The sequence below is a fragment of the Zonotrichia albicollis genome, chromosome 2 (assembly GCF_047830755.1).
Source record: "Zonotrichia albicollis isolate bZonAlb1 chromosome 2, bZonAlb1.hap1, whole genome shotgun sequence".
Classification (NCBI taxonomy): domain Eukaryota; kingdom Metazoa; phylum Chordata; class Aves; order Passeriformes; family Passerellidae; genus Zonotrichia; species Zonotrichia albicollis.
In genome coordinates, this window is record NC_133820.1 from 43,686,278 (window position 1) to 43,706,691 (window position 20,414).

Here is a 20,414-nt window from a genome sequence, read left to right on the forward strand (position 1 = left end):
CCAACGCAGACGTTCCCCAGACGGCGAGAGAAGGTACATCCCACGAGCTGAGCTGTGGTTCTATTTGCGTGATTGTGGAGAAGACATGAGGAGATGGCATAGACAACCTACCTCTGCTCTGGCACAACGGGTGAGACAACTGAAGATTCAGAGAGGAAGTTCCAAAAGGGAAGCAGCTCCAGTGGCCAGTAACCGAACTGTCACATATGATGATAATGACAATATTTTTGATCCCCTTGAAGGAACCTCCAAGACATATGCCCAGGGAAAGAAGGATAACCAGGCTTAGAGGGGCCCTGCCTCTAGCCAGGTAGAGGCTGGGGAAAACCGTGTTTTTTGGACTGTGTGGATTCGTTGGCCTGGCACATATGAACCACAAGAATACAAAGCTTTGGTTGACACTGGTGCACAATGCACATTAATCCCATCAAGACATGTGGGGACAGAGTCTGTTTCTATTGCTGGTGTGACAGGGGGATCACAGGATTTTACTCTGGTAGAAGCTGAGGTGAGCCTGACTGGAAATGAGTGGAAGAAACACTCTATTGTGACTGGCCCAGAGGCCCCATGTATTTTGGGCATAGACTACCTTCGAAGTGGGTATTTCAAAGACCCAAAGGGACTCAGATGGGCATTTGGAATAGCTGCTGTAGAGACAGAGGGTGTCAAGCAGTTGAACAGCTTGCCTGGACTGTCAGAAAACCCATCTGCAGTAGGTCTCCTGAAGGTGGAAGAGCAACGAGTGCCAATTGCCACCTCAACAGTGCACCGCCGACAGTACCGAACGAATCGAGATGCTGTGATCCCCATCCATAAGATGATCCGAGAGCTGGAGAGCCAAGGGGTGGTCAGCAAGACCCACTCACCCTTCAACAGCCCCATCTGGCCTGTGCGAAAATCTGAAGGAGAATGGAGATTGACTGTGGACTATCGTGCATTGAATGAAGTGACCCCACCCCTGAGCGCTGCTGTGCCGGACATGCTGGAACTCCAGTACGAGCTGGAGTCCAAGGCAGCAAGGTGGTACGCCACTATAGACATTGCCAATGCATTTTTCTCCATTCCTCTGGCAGCAGAATGCAGGCCTCAGTTTGCTTTCACCTGGAGAGGCGTGCAGTACACCTGGAACCGATTGCCCCAGGGGTGGAAGCACAGCCCCACCATCTGCCATGGACTGATCCAGGCTGCACTGGAAAAGGGTGAGGCTCCAGAACATCTGCAATATATTGATGACATCATTGTGTGGGGGAAGACAGCAGCAGAGGTGTTCGAGAAAGGGGAGAAAATTATCCAGATTCTCCTAAAAGCTGGCTTCGCCATCAAGAAGAACAAAGTCAAGGGACCTGCTCAAGAGATCCAGTTTCTGGGAGTGAAGTGGCAAGACGGACGGCGTCAGATTCCCACCGATGTCATCAACAAGATCACAGCAATGTCTCCACCCACCAATAAGAAAGAGACACAAGCTTTCCTAGGCGCCATAGGTTTTTGGAGGATGCATATTCCCGAATACAGTCAGATCGTGAGCCCTCTCTACCTGGTCACCCGTAAGAAGAACACTTTCCACTGGGGCCCAGAGCAGCAACAAGCCTTTGCACAGATCAAGCAGGAGATTGCTCATGCAGTAGCCCTTGGCCCAGTCAGGACAGGACCAGAGGTGAAGAATGTGCTCTACTCTGCAGCCGGGAACCATGGCTTGTCCTGGAGCCTTTGGCAGAAGGTGCCTGGGGAGACTCGGGGTCGACCACTGGGATTTTGGAGTCGAAGCTACAGAGGGTCTGAAGCCAACTATACTCCAACAGAGAAAGAAATCCTGGCTGCCTATGAAGGAGTCCAGGCTGCTTCGGAGGTAATAGGCACTGAAGCACAACTCCTCCTGGCACCCCGACTACCCGTGCTGGGGTGGATGTTCAAAGGCAAGGTTCCTTCCACTCACCATGCCACCAGTGCTACATGGAGCAAGTGGATTGCTCTCATCACTCAGCGCGCCCATATAGGTAAACTGAATCGCCCTGGGATTTTGGAGGTCATTACAAATTGGCCCGAAGGTGAAAACTTTGGTCTCTCTGATGAAGGGGAACAAGAAGAGACACGAGCTGAAGAAGCTCCACCATACAACCAACTGCCAGCAGAAGATACACAATACGCTCTCTTTACTGATGGGTCGTGCCGCATTGTGGGAATGAACCGGAAGTGGAAAGCAGCTGTATGGAGCCCCACACGGCAGGTGGCAGAGGCCACTGAAGGAGAAGGTGGATCAAGCCAACTTGCTGAACTCAAAGCTGTTCAACTGGCCCTGGACATTGCTGAGAGAGAGAAGTGGCCAAAGCTCTACCTTTATACTGATTCATGGATGGTAGCCAATGCTCTGTGGGGATGGCTGGAGAGGTGGAAAAAGGCTAACTGGCAACGTAGAGGAAAGCCAATTTGGGCTGCTGAAGAGTGGAAAGACATTGCTACCAGGGTAGGGAAGCTGCCTGTGAAGGTCCGCCATGTAGATGCCCATGTACCCAAGAGTAGAGCTAATGAGGAGCACCAAAACAATGATCAGGTAGACCAAGCCGCAAAGATAGGGGTGTCCAAAATAGACCTAGATTGGGAACATAAAGGAGAGTTATTCTTAGCTCGATGGGCCCATGATGCCTCAGGCCACCAGGGCAGAGATGCCACCTATAAGTGGGCACGAGACCGAGGGGTGGATCTAACCATGGACAGTATCTCTCAGGTTATCCATGACTGTGAGACGTGTGCCGCCATCAAGCAGGCCAAGCGACTGAAGCCCCTCTGGTACGGTGGGCGGTGGTCCAAGTACAAGTATGGGGAGGCCTGGCAGATTGACTACATCACACTGCCCCAGACACGCCAGGGCAAGCGCTACGTGCTGACCATGGTGGAGGCCACCACTGGATGGCTGGAAACCTACCCTGTGCCTCATGCTACAGCCCGGAACACCATCCTGGGCCTGGAAAAGCAAGTTCTGTGGAGACATGGCACCCCTGAGAGGATTGAGTCAGACAATGGGACTCATTTCAAGAACAGCCTTGTCAACACCTGGGCTAGGGAACATGGCATTGAGTGGGTGTACCATATCCCCTACCATGCACCAGCTGCAGGCAAAGTGGAGAGGTACAATGGACTGTTAAAAACCACATTGAAAGCATTAGGTGGGGGATCTTTCAAGAACTGGGATCAGCATCTGGCAAAGGCCACCTGGTTAGTTAACACCCGAGGCTCTACTAACCGAGTCGGCCCTGCCCAATCTGAGCCTTTGCAGAGAGTAGATGGAGACAAAGTCCCAGTGGTACATGTCAGAGGTTTGTTAGGGAAGACTGTGTGGATCAATTCTGCCTCGAGTACAGACAAACCCATTCGTGGGGTTGTCTTTGCTCAGGGACCAGGTTGCACGTGGTGGATAATGCAAAAAGATGGAAGAACACGATGTGTACCTCAGGGAGACCTGATTGTTGGATAAAACCTGTATAAATATCACTGTTTCCTGAATGTTATTACCATTGTCTGTGTATAGTTGTATAATGGATGTATCATGTATGTACTTGTAGAGTTAGAATTTATATTAGTTTTAGTAGTAAGCAGACGATATGGGGATAAGGGGTGGAATGTCCTGGGTTGACTATATGATGCTTTTATCCCCAATCGTCTCATTCTGTTTATGTTGAATAATAATAGGTTTTGTACCTTTAAGAGTGTTACAGAGAGTGAAGAGGGAGAGAGAAGAAGCGCGCAGTTTTGTTTTTCAGACACTGCACTCCTCCACATTCCTGCTCCTGACTGTGTTGTCTGCGGACGGACAGCGGGACAGAGAGCTCTTCTTTTGCTTTTTAGTTAGTGTTAGCTAGCTGAGGCAAAGAAGTTCCCTGGACTGTTTTTTCCCTTTTCTTTGGACCTCTTGGAACTGCTCTGGACTGAACACCCAGGAGAGCACCGGCAGCTGCAGCTGTGGCCACCGGGCCAGCCCTGGCCTGCGACAATTCCAGCACTGAGAGACTGATCAGAGACTGAGTGAGCTGCTGCTTGAACCCGGGGTTTTTCTCAGTTTGTCATCTCTTTTAGAGTGGCAAGGGGTCTCATTGTTTTGATACTGTTTTGGTCTTATTGTTTAATAAACAGGGGGTTTTTTTCCACCTTTCTCCAAGGAGGTATTTTTCTTTCCTCCCGGACCAGTTGGGGGGAGGGGCCGATTGGATCTGCTTTTCCCACCGGAGCTCCTTTGGGGGGATTCTTCCCCAAATTTGCTCTAAACTTGGACACCCACAGAGTGTGGAGACTTTTTGCACTAAATGTTATCTGATAGTGAAGGTGGTTTGACTTTCTTGATCATGGTCATGTATTTGTTTTATTTTAGGAGCTTCTGGGCCTTAAGGCAGCCTCAAATGGGAAGAGGCTTGGTAATGCTTTGGCTAAGAAAACACTGCAGTACTTAAAAAAATGGAACCATGCGCATTACACCGTTAGGAGAAGTCGAGCAAACACCTTATCTTTCTCTTCCAGGTCTGTTTTTTACTTTTTTTTTTGAAACATATTTTCATGTTAATGTGGCACATTATTGGTGATGCCACATTCACCAAAACTGTTTAGCTGAGGTCCTGCATTTGAGACAAATATTGTGGGCTCCTTACCCTGCTGCTGCCACACTATCTGTCCTCCCAAAAGGCACACAGGGAGCAGAGCTTGTTTTGCATTGCCAGCTGACTGAGGTGTACCCTACCCAGCTTTGTGCTGCAGCCTCTTAATTCTTCCCTTCATTTGGCAACTGGTAGGATGCAGAAGATTCCACTTCCAAAACAGGGAGCTGCAGTGTGCAAAGAAATGGATTTATTTTTTTAAAGGTAAACTGCTAAGTTTCCCCACCACCAGTACAAAATTTTGGTGTCAACAAGGACATAATTTGCTGTAAGTTTTTCCATCTATGTCTTCTCTTGCTGCTCCCGTCACAGCTTCCTGAGTCAGCACTGTCAGTTCCCACAATAGCATCTGTTCCACTTGGGCTGCTCCAGTCACTGAAAGCCCGATTTCCTTCTTGGTGCCTGAAATTGCTTTGCTAGATGGTGGAAGCAGCTGGGATTGATTCATCAAAAAATTCCAGCAGAGCTCAAACTGGTATCTTTGTTAAATTGCTGCTTTCAGCAAGAGCCATAAATAATTTGTTAAAATTGCGGGCTCATAGCCCAAATCATGGGAATGCACTTTTGTAGGGCAGGATTTCTCACATCCACCACTGCTCTGCCTCCCACCAGGAAAACGATCTCCCAGTAGGCAGTGAACTCCCACCCTGCCGCTGAAATGAAAGCCGAGCTGCGGCTGGGCTGGGAGCCAGGAAGATTCCACCCCAGCTGCTCTGCCGCCGAGCGGGTCAGTCCCAGCCTTTATCTTTGTGAAGCAGCATGTGTGAGCTGGCAGCCCGCAGGAACAGGCCTTAAAAGGCTCACAGACACCAAATGCAACACGAGCAGCATTTTTAAGGGACATTGGGCAGCATTTGTGCAAAGCCTGGCATCTGCAAGCCTTAAAACTTTTTATTTTGAGGTCCTGCTGATGCTGCATTAGCAAACTGTAAAGTAAAAAGACAGCCTTTTCTGCATTCCCACTGCCTGTTACTAAGAATAAAATGGAAGATGCCAGTGAAATAAGATTAAAAAAGTGATTCTAACTTAGACAAGGCAGGATTTCAGAGGAAATAATCTCTATGAGCTTGATCCCAAGATGACCAGTACAGCATGGTGGAGAGTGCAAGTCTGATGAGGAGCAGCCTGAGGGAGCTGGGGGTGTTCAGCCTGAAAAAAAGGATGCTCAGGAGGGACCTTATTGCTCTCTACAACTGCCTGAGAGGAGAGTGTTGTCAGTGGAGTGTCACTAAGAAGTGACAGGACAAGAAACAGCCTTAAGTTGCACCAGAGGAGATTTAAATTGGATATTAGGAAAAAATATCTTTCCCAAAAGCGTTGCCAGGCTTTGGAGCACACTACCCAGGCAAGTGGAAGTCATCATCCCTGGCAGTGTTCAAAAGGTGTGTGGATGTGGCACCTGGGGCCATGGCTTAGTGTGGGTGTGGTAGTGCTAGGTTTATGGTTGGACTCCATGGTCTTAGAGGTTTTTTCCAATCTAAATGATTCAGTGATGTCATGCAGTCGTGATTTAGATGCATACCCTGTTCATTCATCTTCCCAAGAACTTGCTTTGTACTTTTTGCAGTGAGTGTCCCTGCCCATTTACATTTTTTTGGTCCTTTCTAAAATAAGATAGGTGAAAGCCACACCAGGTCTGAGTTAATGTCTCATAAGCTTCAGCTTTGCTCCCAATACACTTACACATTGTTTTTTGAGCTCTTGACTCAGTAATTAAATTATTTACTTCCAAATTTGTGTCATGAATTTCACTGGACTTCAGCAATGTGGATATGAATCTCCCACTGAAAGCATTCAAAGCTGGGTTTCCCACGTACACAGATGCCTTATTTAAATTAAATCCAGAAAGTTAATGGTAAACAGGACAACACATTTTCAAACCACTAACTTACTTCTCTTTCATGTGAGGTCAGCATTTTCCTTGCTCTGCCAGATTCTTTTCCCTCTTGCTTCCATCTAACTAGCAGGTACAACGCAGAGGTGAGGGGTGTTTGAACATCGTTGTTTCTTAGCAAATTATTTGCCCTTCCTTTGTAGATTGCTTAATCTCCCTGTGGCTGCAGCTGTACTGGCACACTGTTCCTACACTTGGAATCACCTGAGAGAACAGAACTCCCCATACTTGGGTGACTGTCATCTGAAGCCCTGTTCCCCCTGCAACAGGGATGAAAGATGCAAATTATCTTTGTGCATGACTAGAGCCCTTTGTTTTTCTTTTCATTCTGAGATCAATCATCTTACAGGCTATTGCAGTGCAGAAGCCCAACAATTATCCAGAATTAAAGGACAATGGGTGAATGGCATGAGTGCCTCTGAGACAACACAGAGCATGAACTCTGGTATTTTTGAGAGCAGAAAAACCTTAATGTTTCAAACCTGGGGATGGGAACAAAAAGTCAACATCTGGATCTCAGCAACTACAATAACCCTCGCTTTTAATGCACATTTCTTTTCCAATTCCCCATATGTTGGACCATGGTGCAAAATGGGCAGTCCCATACACATACACAGGCTGGGTGGAGAATGGATTGAGAGGTGTTGGTGGGTGAGCAGCTCAGCATGACTCAACAATGTGCCCTGGCAGCTCAAAGGACTCATCTGCCTTTCTGGGCTGCATGTGGGCAGCAGGCCAAGGGAGGGGATTCTCCCCCTCTGCTCCACCCTGGTGAGACCCCACCTGTAGTGCTGCATCCAGCTCTGGGGCCCCCAACATAAGGATACTGGCATGTGGAGTAAGTCCAGAGGAGACCATGAAAATGCTGAAAGGGCTGGAGCACCTCTGCTGTGGAAACAGGCTGAGAGACTTGGGGTTGTTCACCCTGGAGAAGAGACAGCTCTGGGGAAACCTGAAACTCCTTCCAGTACCTGAAGGGGCTACAAGAGAGCTAGAGAGGGACTTTTGACAGGGGCATGAAGTGACAGGACAAAGCAGGGAGGGCTTTAACCTTAAAGAGGGAAGGCTTAGACTGGATGTGAATTAGTCATCTGCTTGCACAGGTGAAACTGAAGGAGAAAAGGAAAAACTGTGATTTCTTCCATGATCCAAACCAAGAACTGGAGAAAAACCTACAGAAGAGAAGCCAACTGCAGAATGCTCTCATTAGCAGACTGGAAACGTTCATAGCAGCCTTACATTTTCAGCTTGTTTTAGGCATCTTGAAATTACAGATGGAAGAACTTTTCCACAGCCCTGCAGTATCTGATTCTCACAGCAATACAGAAGGCACTCACTCTTTGTCTGCTATGTTACATGGAAGGGGACCAAGGACATCATGAGGGGAACAAAATAGTAGAAATTTGATCCAGTACTTAGCAAAAGAGAGAAAGATGCCTAAATTTTGATATTGAAAATATCTGCTGTGCCTACCACAGCATCCATTGTGGTATGGAGCCTATAGACATCATCTAAATTAGAAACACTACTGAGATGACAAACTGCACAAAATACTGGTGAAGTGCAAAAATGAGGGGAAGAAAAAGGAAAAAGTCTGTAATGAGCTCACTCAACTTGTCAAATATCTGCCCAGACACAGCCTCCTAATGAGAGGTACATCAACCCTGTCTGCTGGGAACTGAACTGAGGATGCCAAAGACAAGTCAGACAATAACAACTCAGCTGTCAGATGGGCAGGCAATTTTCAAAGCAGTGCCCTAAAGGTGAAACACCAAAAAGCAGTTTGTAAGAGCAGAAGCACTAAGAAAGTAAATTTAATTCAAGAATACCTAAAGCAGCAGCAAAGTTTTATGGTTATGAGCCTTTGGGCTACAACTCACCAGTGCTAAAAAATTTAAATCACAAAAAACATGCAGTGATCTTACTAGCCAAGAATCATGCAGGCATCCATGTTCACTCATATTATAAGGAAAGAAACAGAATAGCATGAGTTTTCCAATTTTATTGTAGGAAAGCATGTAAGGGGTTATTTACACTAAATACAAGGGGAAAGTATTTCTTCACTGTTTTGTTTACTTGCTAAAAATACACCTCTTTTTAAAAAGAAAAAAACCCCAACTGATTCATGAACACAGGCAACATTTGGGCTGCTGCACTAGAATGCTTCACACATTAGGCCCTCCTAAAAAATCCTACCAAAGGATTGCTACAAATCATAGGAGGCTACTCAGTCCACTAAGCCTGGCACACAGAAGCAATGCACAGACACACTTCCTGACAGGAATGCCAGATGGATCATGTTTTAACTAAATTCTTGTCCCTCTGTACTCCCAGCTCACCTCCAGAGGGGAACACTGACAAGCTGCCCAGCTGCTGCTGAACAGAGGGTGTTTGGCTACTTCAACTGACAAGAAAGACTTTGAGTGCCAAAAGTGCTGCCAAATTGAAAATCATAGATTTTCACATCCCACTAAGACTGGTGCAGGCCAGGATCATCACACAGAAACAGATCCTGTAAAACTTAGTGGGTTGTGGTTAGGAATTTTCCAACTGGTAGTTAATCACATTGCTCCTCAAGCTGTACAAAGGTGCAACAGGAGACAAACTGCTGTGTTGCTGTAGGTCAGTTAAACTCCACGTCCTGCTGGGTGAATTTCTGCCACCTGCACAAAGAGCTTCCTCCTGCCCCTGCACCATGAACAACCTGTGCCCTCCCCAGAGCTGGACCAGCTTCAGTACAGCTGTAGAGGATGTTGAACAGCAATTGGCAATTTCCTTCCTAGGTGCTGTTCCCACACAAGAACAACAGTACTTTTTAGAATATTATTTTTTCTGTTAAGAAATTAGGTACCAAAATACAAATGCAAGTTTTAGACGTTCAAAAAAAACAAAAAAACCAAAAAAACCAACCAAAAAAAAAAAAAAAAAAACAAACCCAACCCAAAACCACCAAACCCAGAAAACCCCAGAAACAAACCAAAAACCCCACACAAAATGCTGAACTCCTCAGCTTCACTTCAGAGTACTGTAAAAAAAAACATTGATTTATGTGCCCAAGCATTTACATAGTAAATACATAGCAGAAAACCTAGAGGCCTTGGAGAAAGACTTTTGATAGGTAAAAACTGAAGGTATAGCCCAGTGAAATTACTACTGGAATGCTGATTGTGAACTGTTCTGTTTCTGTGGAGTCAATAGAGAAAAACCTGCATTTTCTTGAAACCACTCCTAACTAGCTGAGTAACTCCTGTATTTGCCTGCTGCCTAAGAGACCTGTTCCTCAGCAGCTTTATTTTGACTCCCTTTAGGCATGTAAAGGCTGTTTTGGCTTGGTTTGCTGGCTTGGACTCTGCATTTGGACACAGCAAAGCCCATAAATAGGTTTTTCAGCACCAGCTTTCACCGCCTGGCAGGTTTGGGCATTATATACACCTTGACAGGTTTGCTGAAGGGGATGGTCCCCTCTATGCCATTTTCAGGGGGTGGGAGAGCCTCCAAGCTCTCACTCCAGCTAGATTTAGGAGCTCTGGTAGATGCTTTGCTCCTGTTGGAGTTGTAAGCCAGCAGCAATCGCACTTCAATCTGACATGGCTCTGCAGAGAAAAAAATAGAACAATCCAAGTGTGATTGCATTGCACAGTGAACAATCAACATCAAATGAATTTTAATTTCATGTATGGTGGGTATGTACAGAGTCTTAGTGGGAGTGACCAGAATCCAGTCTAGTGTGTGAAAACAAGCTTTTGGCATTACATTCAGCACAGAAGAACTAAGGACTGTTCTAGGTTTATCCCCCTCTCTGTCATCACTTAAATCTTACCACTAACTTGCAACTTTCTAAAATAACTGTTGGAAGGCAAGTCCAATGAAATAATAACAATCATTAAAACCCCCACAGAACTAGCAGGCTCTGCTCACTGTATTTATGTCAGGATCAGTCCAGATGACATCTGGCAACACTTGTGGCACAGGAGATTACTTGAAGATTCTCTTTTTTTGGAAGTTTTCGCATGCCAGACAGCCTCTTCCTCTCTTTCACCAACTATGGAGCTGGGCAGAGCAAGGTCCCTAATACTGTCCATAGGATAATTTCAATTTACTCTTCTCACAGTGGTCAGAACAGTACAGGGGTTTCAGTATATACAGTATTACCCTGCACTTACTGCTGGACTTACATACACAATAAAGTTCTCCTTTCTAGACTGAAAACCAGATTTGTTTAGGTTTTCTGTATGGACTGTACTGGTTTGGGCTGGGATAAAGTTAATTTTCCTTCCTAGTAGCTTGCATGATGCCTTGTTTGGGATTTGTGACCAAAATAGTGTCAATAACACAGGGATGTTGTAGCTATTGCTGCACAGTGTAATACCCATGAGTTTTCTCACATTGCCCTTCTGATCCTCTACCTGTCCCACTGGGGAGGGAGCACCAGGTGGTGTGCAGGACTTAACTGTATACCAGGGATAACCCATAGCAGGACCACATTAATGAAACCTAAATGAAACCTGCTGAAACCCACAGGATTTTAAGATGCCACGTCTAGAAGTGCAGAACAGAGGATCTCCAGCTGAGACATCATCAGCACCACACAGAACACAAGAAATAACTCTTTTTTGCAGTTATTCCACACTTCTGCCAACAGCTCCCTGAGTTCACCTTTTTGTCAGCTCACCAACTCTTATTTGCAGCCTGCAGTCACCTCTTTCATTCTGCTCTACACCTGGCAGTTAATCAGTGCTTTGCACTTGGGCATTCTCCTTCCCAAGCACACTCTTTCTACTGCCCTTTAACAAGTTTTATTGTCTTGAATTTCATGGCAATTTCTCCACTTGAATTTTAAGGCAATTCTGACCCTGTTTCCTCCCAGCTCAGTGTCTTCCCCCTGTTTTATATGCCTAAGTGGCAATGTCAAAGGTAATTATTAAAATAATGCCTAGAGGAGACAGCAGAACAGAATCCCTCAGGGCCATGCTTAAAATGCCCTTCCAGTGAACACTGAAGAAGCAGAAATAAGGACTTCAGCTCTCTCTGGTGAAGTAACAGGATCAACCCTTAAACCCAGATACTTCCAGTCCTAGAAACAGTACCATGTTTTCTTCTCCAAAACAAAACAAAGACAGCAGGATGAGTGACTACACCATGAGAGTACTATATTAAAAAAAAAGGGTATGTGAAGGAACACAGCAATAAACCAAATTCTGTTGGTTTAAAAAAAAGATCAACAGATCCAATGAAAAATTGCTTAGGAAAAAAACCTCTCAGAGGAAACCTCCACATCTGAATGAAGGAGAAGGGATTAAAAGAAAACAGGACAAAAGGAGCTGTGAATGAAATACAGGTTGCTTTTGTTGTTTGAAGTCCATAAGCCAATTACTGAAGTGCTTCCATGGGGAAGTGTGAACAGCAGCTGAGACTGAAGGCGAATGTTGGAGTCACATCATCTCAGAACTAAAGGGGGATTTTTAGGGCATTAAAAGGGTGAAAGTGGAATCAGCAATGAAATGGTACTGCTGTACTGTTCCCTGCCATGCTCAGATACTGGTGAGACCCGAAACAATGACTTACAAGGAGTCAATTTACCGTGATCCTTTGCCTTCACCTGAGGATGCAGACCTGGCTCTGAGAGCTGACTTTGCTCTACACATGAGGGGTGACCTCACCTTGAGCACAGCTCTCGTGTGAAGGCTCACAGGGCTCCCCAAAACAGCAGCCTCTCTATTTCCTTACAGAGCAGCAGTGCTGGTAAACAGGGAGCTGTAACTGCTCAAAGGCCTGATCAACCACAGCTCCAGAATCCTCAGAGCCCCTCAGACTATGGGATGTAACTTGTGTCTAATGGAAGTGCAGCCACACAGCCACCTTAACTTGTATCATTAACATTACCTGTCCAGGCTGTGTGAGAGAGGTAAACCTGAGTTATCAGCCTGTGCCTCCCAGGGCCGGGGTTTCGGAAGTCAGCTGGTTTAGGATGGATTAGCTGTGCTTGGCCGTCTGGATACAACACCTAGAGGGGAACAAGAAAAAGGAAAAATAAAAAAAAAACCAAAACTAACAAAGGAATGACAACTGCATGGGGGATCTGCACAGTGGAACAGTGCATTACTTGGCTGTTTACTGCCTGAGTTAGGAAGGCAAGACAAGAGGGCTTTAGCTTGGAGCAGGAGTTCAGCTGCCCTGGATATAACAGCCACATGCTGCCTTTCAAACCCACAGCACAGGTGGAAAAAAGGCCACACTGACATCAGCTTCTTCCTCTGCATTGTAACTGAGGTTTCTGTTCCTTTGTTAAGCAATGATGCTGCATATTTTATTTGGATCATACCACTCCTACCTCCTCAGCTGGAAAGAAAAGCTGGAAATACAGAGAGCCAGAGCCTGTGTATTTTTGTGCCACTCAGAACAACTTCTTTTGCTGCTTCTCCTCCCACCAGACCAGCTGGAAGCTCACCAGCATTTATTGGTGTTCATATCCATAACATGCACAGTGCACAAGGAAGCACAGAATGACATCCAAGTGCTCAAAGCAAACTCTCAGAACTGCACCCAAGTCAACTCTCAGAGCACTCCAGACAAACCAGCTTCTGAATGACTGGTCAAAACACAGAAATCCAGCATTGTTACTAATAAAATGTATCATTATTTGCAATCCAGAAATATTGACATCCTTTAAGAAACTGCCCCAAGACATAATCTTGTTTGCATTTATGTCAAATGACTTCTTACCTGAACTTTAACAGTTCCTTGGGGATCCTGCACATGTTCCAGAGTTGCATCAACATCCAGTGCCACCACCAATCCTGATGTAAACCTCAGGGGATTATCAGATTCACCAGTAGGCTCAATGATATTTGCAGTGGCTCTATGGAGCTGTTAGGGACAAAGTGATTGGCAAAATTCAGAAGGTGGGGGAAAGAGGAAAGAAAAAAAAAATCATAATTACTACTGTTCTTAACAGAGACCTGCATAAATTTTGGAATTATTTTTTTATATATTACCAGGAATTACTAAGCTTTTAATGTTTTTAGCAGTAGTCCTGAGGATGTTAGATAAGAAGACAAGAAATAAATAAGATTTGTGTCTGACAAGACCCTGAATTCTAAAAGCTTCTTGGTATATTAGAAAGTAGTCAGATGCCAAGACAGTCCACAAGGACATTACTTTTTAATTTTACATTAAACCAACCTGCTCTGGAAGAGGAAGGTGGAGGAAGGTACTTTGTCTCAGTGTTGTCTGAAGAATCTTGACCACTTCTGAAGGCTTGGATGTCACAAGTCTGGGCATTAAGTCCAGCAATTTATCTACAAAACTGCCTTGCATTTGTGGGAGCTCAGAGATGAAACATCTGTGTCAATAATAGATTAAAAATCAAATATTTTTTCCAACTTTTCCCACAGTATTATTATTTTTAGTCAAGCTACTTAATCCTTACATTTAGTTATAATGACAGAATTAGATACCTGCCTTCCCCTTCTGGTGTGTCTCATCCATAAGAGATGACTTTGGCTACTTGTGTTGGGACTGTGCCTTGTGCTCAAACTGACACCATCAAGGGCTCTGTGGTGTCTAAGGAGGGGATTCTCCCTATCTTCTTTGCCCTCATGAGATCCCACCTGGAGTACTGTGCCCAGTTCTGGAGTTCACAGTGTAAGAAGAACAGAGGAGGCCATGAAAATGCTCAGAGGGCTGGAGCACCTCGGTTGTGAAGACAGGCTGAGAGCTGGGAGCGTTCAGCCTGGAGAAGGGAAGGTCCAGGGAGACCTCATCACAAATTTTCAGTACTTAGAGGGGGGCTTGTAAATAAGACTTTACCAGGCAGATCATGACAGGACAAATGAGAATTGTTTTAAACTACCAGAAGAAAGATTTAGATTCTATTTTAGAAGGAAATCCTTCACTGTGAGGGTGGTGAGGCACTGGCACAGGTTGCCCAGAGAAGCTGTGGAAGCCCAATCCCTGCAAGTGTTTAAGGCCAGGCTGGATAGAGTTCTGGTCTAGTGGAAGTTGTCTCTACCCACGGGAGGGGAGTTGGAACAAGATTGTCTTTAAGGTCCCTTCCTACCTAAACCATTCTATGACTCCGTGATTCCATGATTTTATGACTGAGCAGGGAATTGGATAGCTAGTCCAGAGATACACATATCCAGTTGGCTGAGCAGAATTTTATTTATAGTTCTGGCTAAATTCACATTTATTATAAGCTTGGCAGCTGAGGCTGGTTAACTGATAAGAAAACAGGACCAAATCTGTCCTACCCTAATGCCCAGCTGGAGCTGGAAGATAAAACTCTTCATTTTGTGTGTATCTTTTCCTTGCACTGAGTCTCAGGATCAGCAGAATTCATCACTGTTTCACAGAATCATAGAATGCTTTGGGTTGGAAGGGACCTCAAAGATGACCTGGTTCCACACCCCTGCCATGGGCAGGGACACCTTTCACTAGAATCAATCTGATAATCAAACTGACACCATCCTGGTTCCACACCCCTGCCATGGGCAGGGACACCTTTCACTAGAATCAATCTGATAATCAAACTGACACCATATCTATTCTCCCTGGAAGTAAAGGTGACTACTAAGAGGTGGCAAAAGCAGTAGACAGGGCTGGGAAAGATACTGCAGAGTTCTAGTCTGACTTTTTGCTACATGTTGAGTACTTCAAGGGTAATCTGCCTTTTTATTAATCTTTGAAAGGTCAAAACACTCTCAGGACTCCAGGAGACAGAATAAAAAAAAATTAAGTATTTATGAAAACAGCATCTACTCGAAGCAAATAAACCTTTATAAATACAAGAAAAAAAATCAGCTATTCTATAAAAAATTAATTCAGAGCACATGTTTCTGAAGTACCAGCATAATATCCTGATGTTAAGGACTTGAACTACAAAGGTTCCCAATGTAGGACAGCAGGGAAGGGAGATGTGAAGAGATGAAAAACAAAGTGAATATCCCCTGATGACAATGGTGGTGGGATTTTCTAATACAAAATGAAGAAGCAATAGAGTTTGTCACCTCTGGAAGGAATCCACTTCTTGGAGGAATTTTTCACACATGCCAAAAAGAGGTTCCACTCTGTAATGAAAATAATATTCCTTGGTTTACTTTTTAAAGAGAGAAAAATGGCTCTATGGCTATACACATTTAGGTGGTTTGGAAACCCATTAGACCTCCTAAAAATGGGAAGATCTTACAGTTTTTGAACCAAGAAAGTATTCCTCACTTATCTATATCCCCCTGTCACATAAAACCCCGCATCTGCATAAGGTACTAATAAAGTTCCCAAAGCCACTGTTAGAAAATGTTCATCTTCCACCTATAAAACAAGTGGTTAAAAGGCAAATATATTCTGGACCTCCATGGTAACACAGTAAATTGATGGCAACAAACCTGAAACAGAAGTAAACTAGGACAGTAACTAATTTGCTCTAATTTCACCAGCTGGAGTTCTCATTCTACAACCATGTGTCACTTCTTTAACTTCAGCATCCAAAACAAACCACTCAGAGCCTCTCACGTACCTAAGCCTGCACAGAGCAGTTTCTGTCTGAGTCACACACAGCAGTTGCAGATCAATCAGGAGGACAATACCTTCCTGATGCTAAAAAATTCAGCAATGAATACTTAATGAAGCAAACATGTTTGGTCCATTCTTTTGATATGTGACTTTTCCTCATTTAAACATGTCCCAAATATCAACTCTTCAATGTTTTAACCTATTTGTATGTTCATAAATGAGACAACTCAACCCCCAACACCCATCTTCCCAATAGTTTTGTTATCTAATTCAGGATTGTGTCCTTATTCAGCTGTATCAAAGGCAAAAGAAAGTTCTTTGTTCTGAATTACTCTAGCAAATGGTTATTGGCACGCTGCCCTGTTATGTGTCTAATTTACCCTTGCTGTTTTTTTAAACAAAGCTTAGGGACAGCAATCTTGGAGCTAACCCTAAGAAGCTCCTTAGGCCAGGTCATGCTCACCCTCTGGTGGTGCGGGCAGTCACTATCAGCTGCAAGGCCTTGGCCTGCAGTCTCATGTGGTGAATGATGACCACCTGTCTGCTTTCCACTCCGCTGTACATGAACTCCATCTTGTAAGTTTCTTCCAGGATCTGCCAGACACCACGGGGATAAAACACCATCAGACAAGTCCTGGTACAACCATCATCACCAGATTCTGGTATTTTTACACCATCATCACCAGATTCTGGTATTTTTATCTCATACCAGGAAGCATATGAAGCAAGAGGAAGTGCTCAAATTAATACAGCTGAGTTCAGTATGACTGTGCAGATGCCAAAGAACTTGCAAGTTATTTAACAGGGAACACTCATCTTCCATTGACAGCAAGTGACCTACATTCACCACCACAACAGAAAACACTTCCAGGAGGTTCACACACTACTCAAGAGGGCACCCAAGACAAACACTTCAATCAGAGAAGATTTCAAAAGCTGAATGGCTTGTGTTTCTACTCATCAACAGCAGAGAAGGCTTTGATGCACAGCGGTACCTGTCTATTACATCTTAATTATCTGAAGACTCAGTATCAGCAGGGTTTCCCAACAGATCCATGAACTTGCTTTGACCCTAGATTTGTTACCAGACCTTGCTTGCTTCTTTACCTTTTCTTAGGGCTCAGCTTCAGTTTTTCGAGGATCTGATAATTTATACATCACAGAATCAGAATAACTTAGATTGGATGGGACCTCCAGAAACCACCTAGCCTGGTTCCCTGCCCAGAGCAGGTCTCATTAGATCCAGAAACTCGGGGCCACATCAAATTGCAAACACTCCCAACAACAGAGATTCCCCCCATCTCTCTGAGCAACAATATTTAACCATCCTTACAGGAAATTTTCCTTTATAGCTGATCAAAATTTCTCATCATTTGCCAACTGCCCCCTGTGCAGAGTAGTCTGGGTCTGTCTCCTTTATATCCTGTAATGATGCAGCGCTAGACAGAAGTAAATCCATCCTGAAGCCTGCTCTTTCCAGGCGGGACAATTCCAGCTCCCTCAGCCTTTCCTTGAGGTAACGTGCTCCAATCCCTGATCACACTGGTGGCCCTCTGCTGAATTTGCCCCAGTTTGTCAGTCTCTTCCTTCCACTGGGGGACCAACACATGACACAGCTCTCCAGATGGCATTTCCCCAGAGCTGGATCATTTCCCAAACCAAGTTATCCCAGTTGCAGTTGGCCTCCTGCAATGTCTCATATTTAATGTACTGAACATGATGAGGTTCCTATCATCCCAGTTCCCCAGTCTGTCCAGACCAGCAGCCATGCCCTCCAGCATATCAACTGGTTCCTCATTTTGCAGGACCCTTACCACCTATTTATTCACCTGCAAGTCTGGTGAAAAAGAAATTATGTGAAAAGAAATTATTTCTTTCAAAAGAAATGGAAAAGACTGTATCCAAGCTCTGCAACTTCCATCATCCTCCCCATGTTCACAGCACCAGTCCCCTCACCATAGAGAGCTGTGGTGGTGATCAGCCATAATTTATTCTTGAGAAATGCATTCTGGCTGTTCCAAGCCTTTTTGATCTTGTTTAGGAACAGCTTTTTAAGTATTTGGTGCATAACCTTCCCCAGGAAGGGGGCAAGGACAAGCAGCCCACAATTTTCTGGATCCTCTTTCTTACCCTTCTGGAAGATGAGTGTGATATTTGCCTTTTTACAGCAGTCATGAACTTCCCTCCCTCCCCACTCATCTTTTGAAGAGAAGAGAAATGATCCCAGTTTGGGGGACTAAGATTTACTTGGACAGACTATGGTAGTGGAAGGTCAGAAGTGGGCAATTGTTCCATGGCCAACCAAAGACTCCTCCCCAAGGAGGCTCCCTCAGCTGCTTGCACCTCACCTGTTTTGCTGCAGCAGATGCCAATGCATTCTGTTTCAGGTACAGGGGAGCTGCCACATTCCACAACTTCTCCTGCAAGGCCTACAAAAAAAACCATGAAATTATGATAAATATCCAATTCAGTCTAAACAGTTGGTTGAAAAAACATGCCAAAGCTTTCTTTTGTGTTTTTAAATATAACACAGAGAATGAAGGCCTCCAAAATATACATTGTTCTATAAAGAAATAGAGATACCTATACAACTAGAAAATATAAAGAAAGTTGAGAATAATATTAACAAAGCTGTGAATGAGAGATTCATCAAGCCAAACTCCTCATACTTCATAAAGAAAACCAAGAGGCCACTTGTTATCAACCCCTTGAGACCAAGATCAGGGCAATCTCAGAGAGAAGGCAAAAGTGGGAACAAAAACAAGTGTCCCCAGAAACACACTTACTTCCACAACCACATTTCTGAACTTTCCTCTGCCCCACCAAAATCCTGGAGTTATTACAAATACTGTGTCTAATTCAGCTGCTAACATTGGTATTAAAAACAAAGCAAAACAAAAATCTAAAAAAATCACCCCCAAAACAAACAAACTAACAAACCAGAAAAACTAAAACAAAACAAACAAAAAACAAACAAACAAAAACCAAACCAAAACAAAATAATAATACCAATAACAACAACAAAAAACCACCAAAAAACCCCAACTGTCTACCACACCCTATTTGCTTTTTGCCTTATATTAAAAAAATGTAGAAAGCTTGAGTGGATGATTTCTATCACTGCCTCCTTTTTGAAGTTGTCTGTCCTTAGACACAGCTGTGCACAAGGCTGGCTGTAGCAAAGCCTCAAGAACATACAGACTGTGCCCTTCACCCAGGCTGGCCCACAAATCCCAGTTAGCTACCCCTAAAATCACAGGGTATGCGGAGACTTTTAAGGTATGGAACCTTTTGAGCCTTGAGAGACTGGGAAATGAAGATACTTTTTCCCCCAGCAGCTTTTTTCCTGTTGGGAAAAGAAGCAACTGGAAAGAAATCTACTGAAAAGGGCTACTTGGACATTCAAGTTCTCAGAATTTCTAATTGTATTGTATGAGTGGAGGGTGTCCCTGACTGTAAGAAGTGGTCTGGAATTAGATGATTCTCAAAATCCCTTCCAACCCAAGATATTCTGTGATTCCTGATATAATCAGTTACTTTTCATTCTGTGCACATTAGTGACTCCTCTGCATCACTGATCTACTGACTGTTCTACAGCTCAAGCCAAGAATGGCTGATGCAGCTTTTACCCTTTCAAACAGAACACACCTCTGCCAGATGCAAAAACCATCTGGTTCATTCCAGTCAAACCCTGGAGAAGGGCAACAAAGCTATCTCCAAATGCTAGTCCTCTGCACAGCACATTTCACTTTGGATTTAGCTGGATTGTACTGAACTGTACCACTGCCCATCTGAAATACCTTTGGGTGATAAATATATTCCAAGGATTTGAGGCCTGCCATGAGATATGCCAACTGGCAACTATGCATTAGCAAAGCAACTGAAATCCGCCCTTGGTTTTACATAACAAAGCTTTCACTGAGTCCCTGCTGGAAACCTGTTTGCTGCTTGCTTTAGTTCTTGCTTTGTATGTGTGTAAGCTACACTCAAACCCAAAGAATGCCAAGAGACTAACTTAAATACTGCTGCCAGCTTACAGCCCTGAGCAATCTGGTCCAGGGGAATCCCTGACCACAGCAAGGATGCTGGAACTAGAGTGACCTTTCCAGCTCAAGATTTCTTATGAAGTAAAAAATTACCTCCTGTTTAGAGCAAGAAGCTGACTTTCAAAGGGACTTTTGCAAAGGGCTGCTGCAATGGTGTCTAAGCAGCCACGTGACCTGCTAGTACTAAATAGATCATTTCAGCACTATAAGAGAAAGCATGACTGATATCAAGTCCTAAGAACTCCTCTGGCACTGGTGCCAATAAAGCTATCTCTGCAAATCACTGTCTATAAAAATGGCAGCAGTCTAACAAAAACCATTCCA

The 20,414-nt window shown here is 44.4% G+C and overlaps 1 protein-coding gene across 2 annotated transcripts in view; it reads right to left on the reverse strand.

Moving 5' to 3' along the window:
* Positions 1-3,762: 3,762 nt before the first annotated feature.
* INTS4 (integrator complex subunit 4) overlaps positions 3,763-20,414 on the reverse strand; it is a 38,007-nt gene continuing 21,355 nt past the window's right edge. For both annotated transcript variants that reach the window (XM_005495471.4, XM_074534994.1), the window contains exons 17-23: positions 18,393-18,473; positions 16,508-16,638; positions 15,543-15,602; positions 13,717-13,876; positions 13,258-13,401; positions 12,418-12,538; positions 3,763-10,127 (exon numbers count right to left, since the gene is read on the reverse strand). In XM_005495471.4, the coding sequence (XP_005495528.2) occupies positions 9,934-10,127; positions 12,418-12,538; positions 13,258-13,401; positions 13,717-13,876; positions 15,543-15,602; positions 16,508-16,638; positions 18,393-18,473 (891 nt within the window). In that variant the 3' untranslated portion in view covers positions 3,763-9,933. The remainder of the gene's footprint in view (positions 10,128-12,417; positions 12,539-13,257; positions 13,402-13,716; positions 13,877-15,542; positions 15,603-16,507; positions 16,639-18,392; positions 18,474-20,414) is intronic.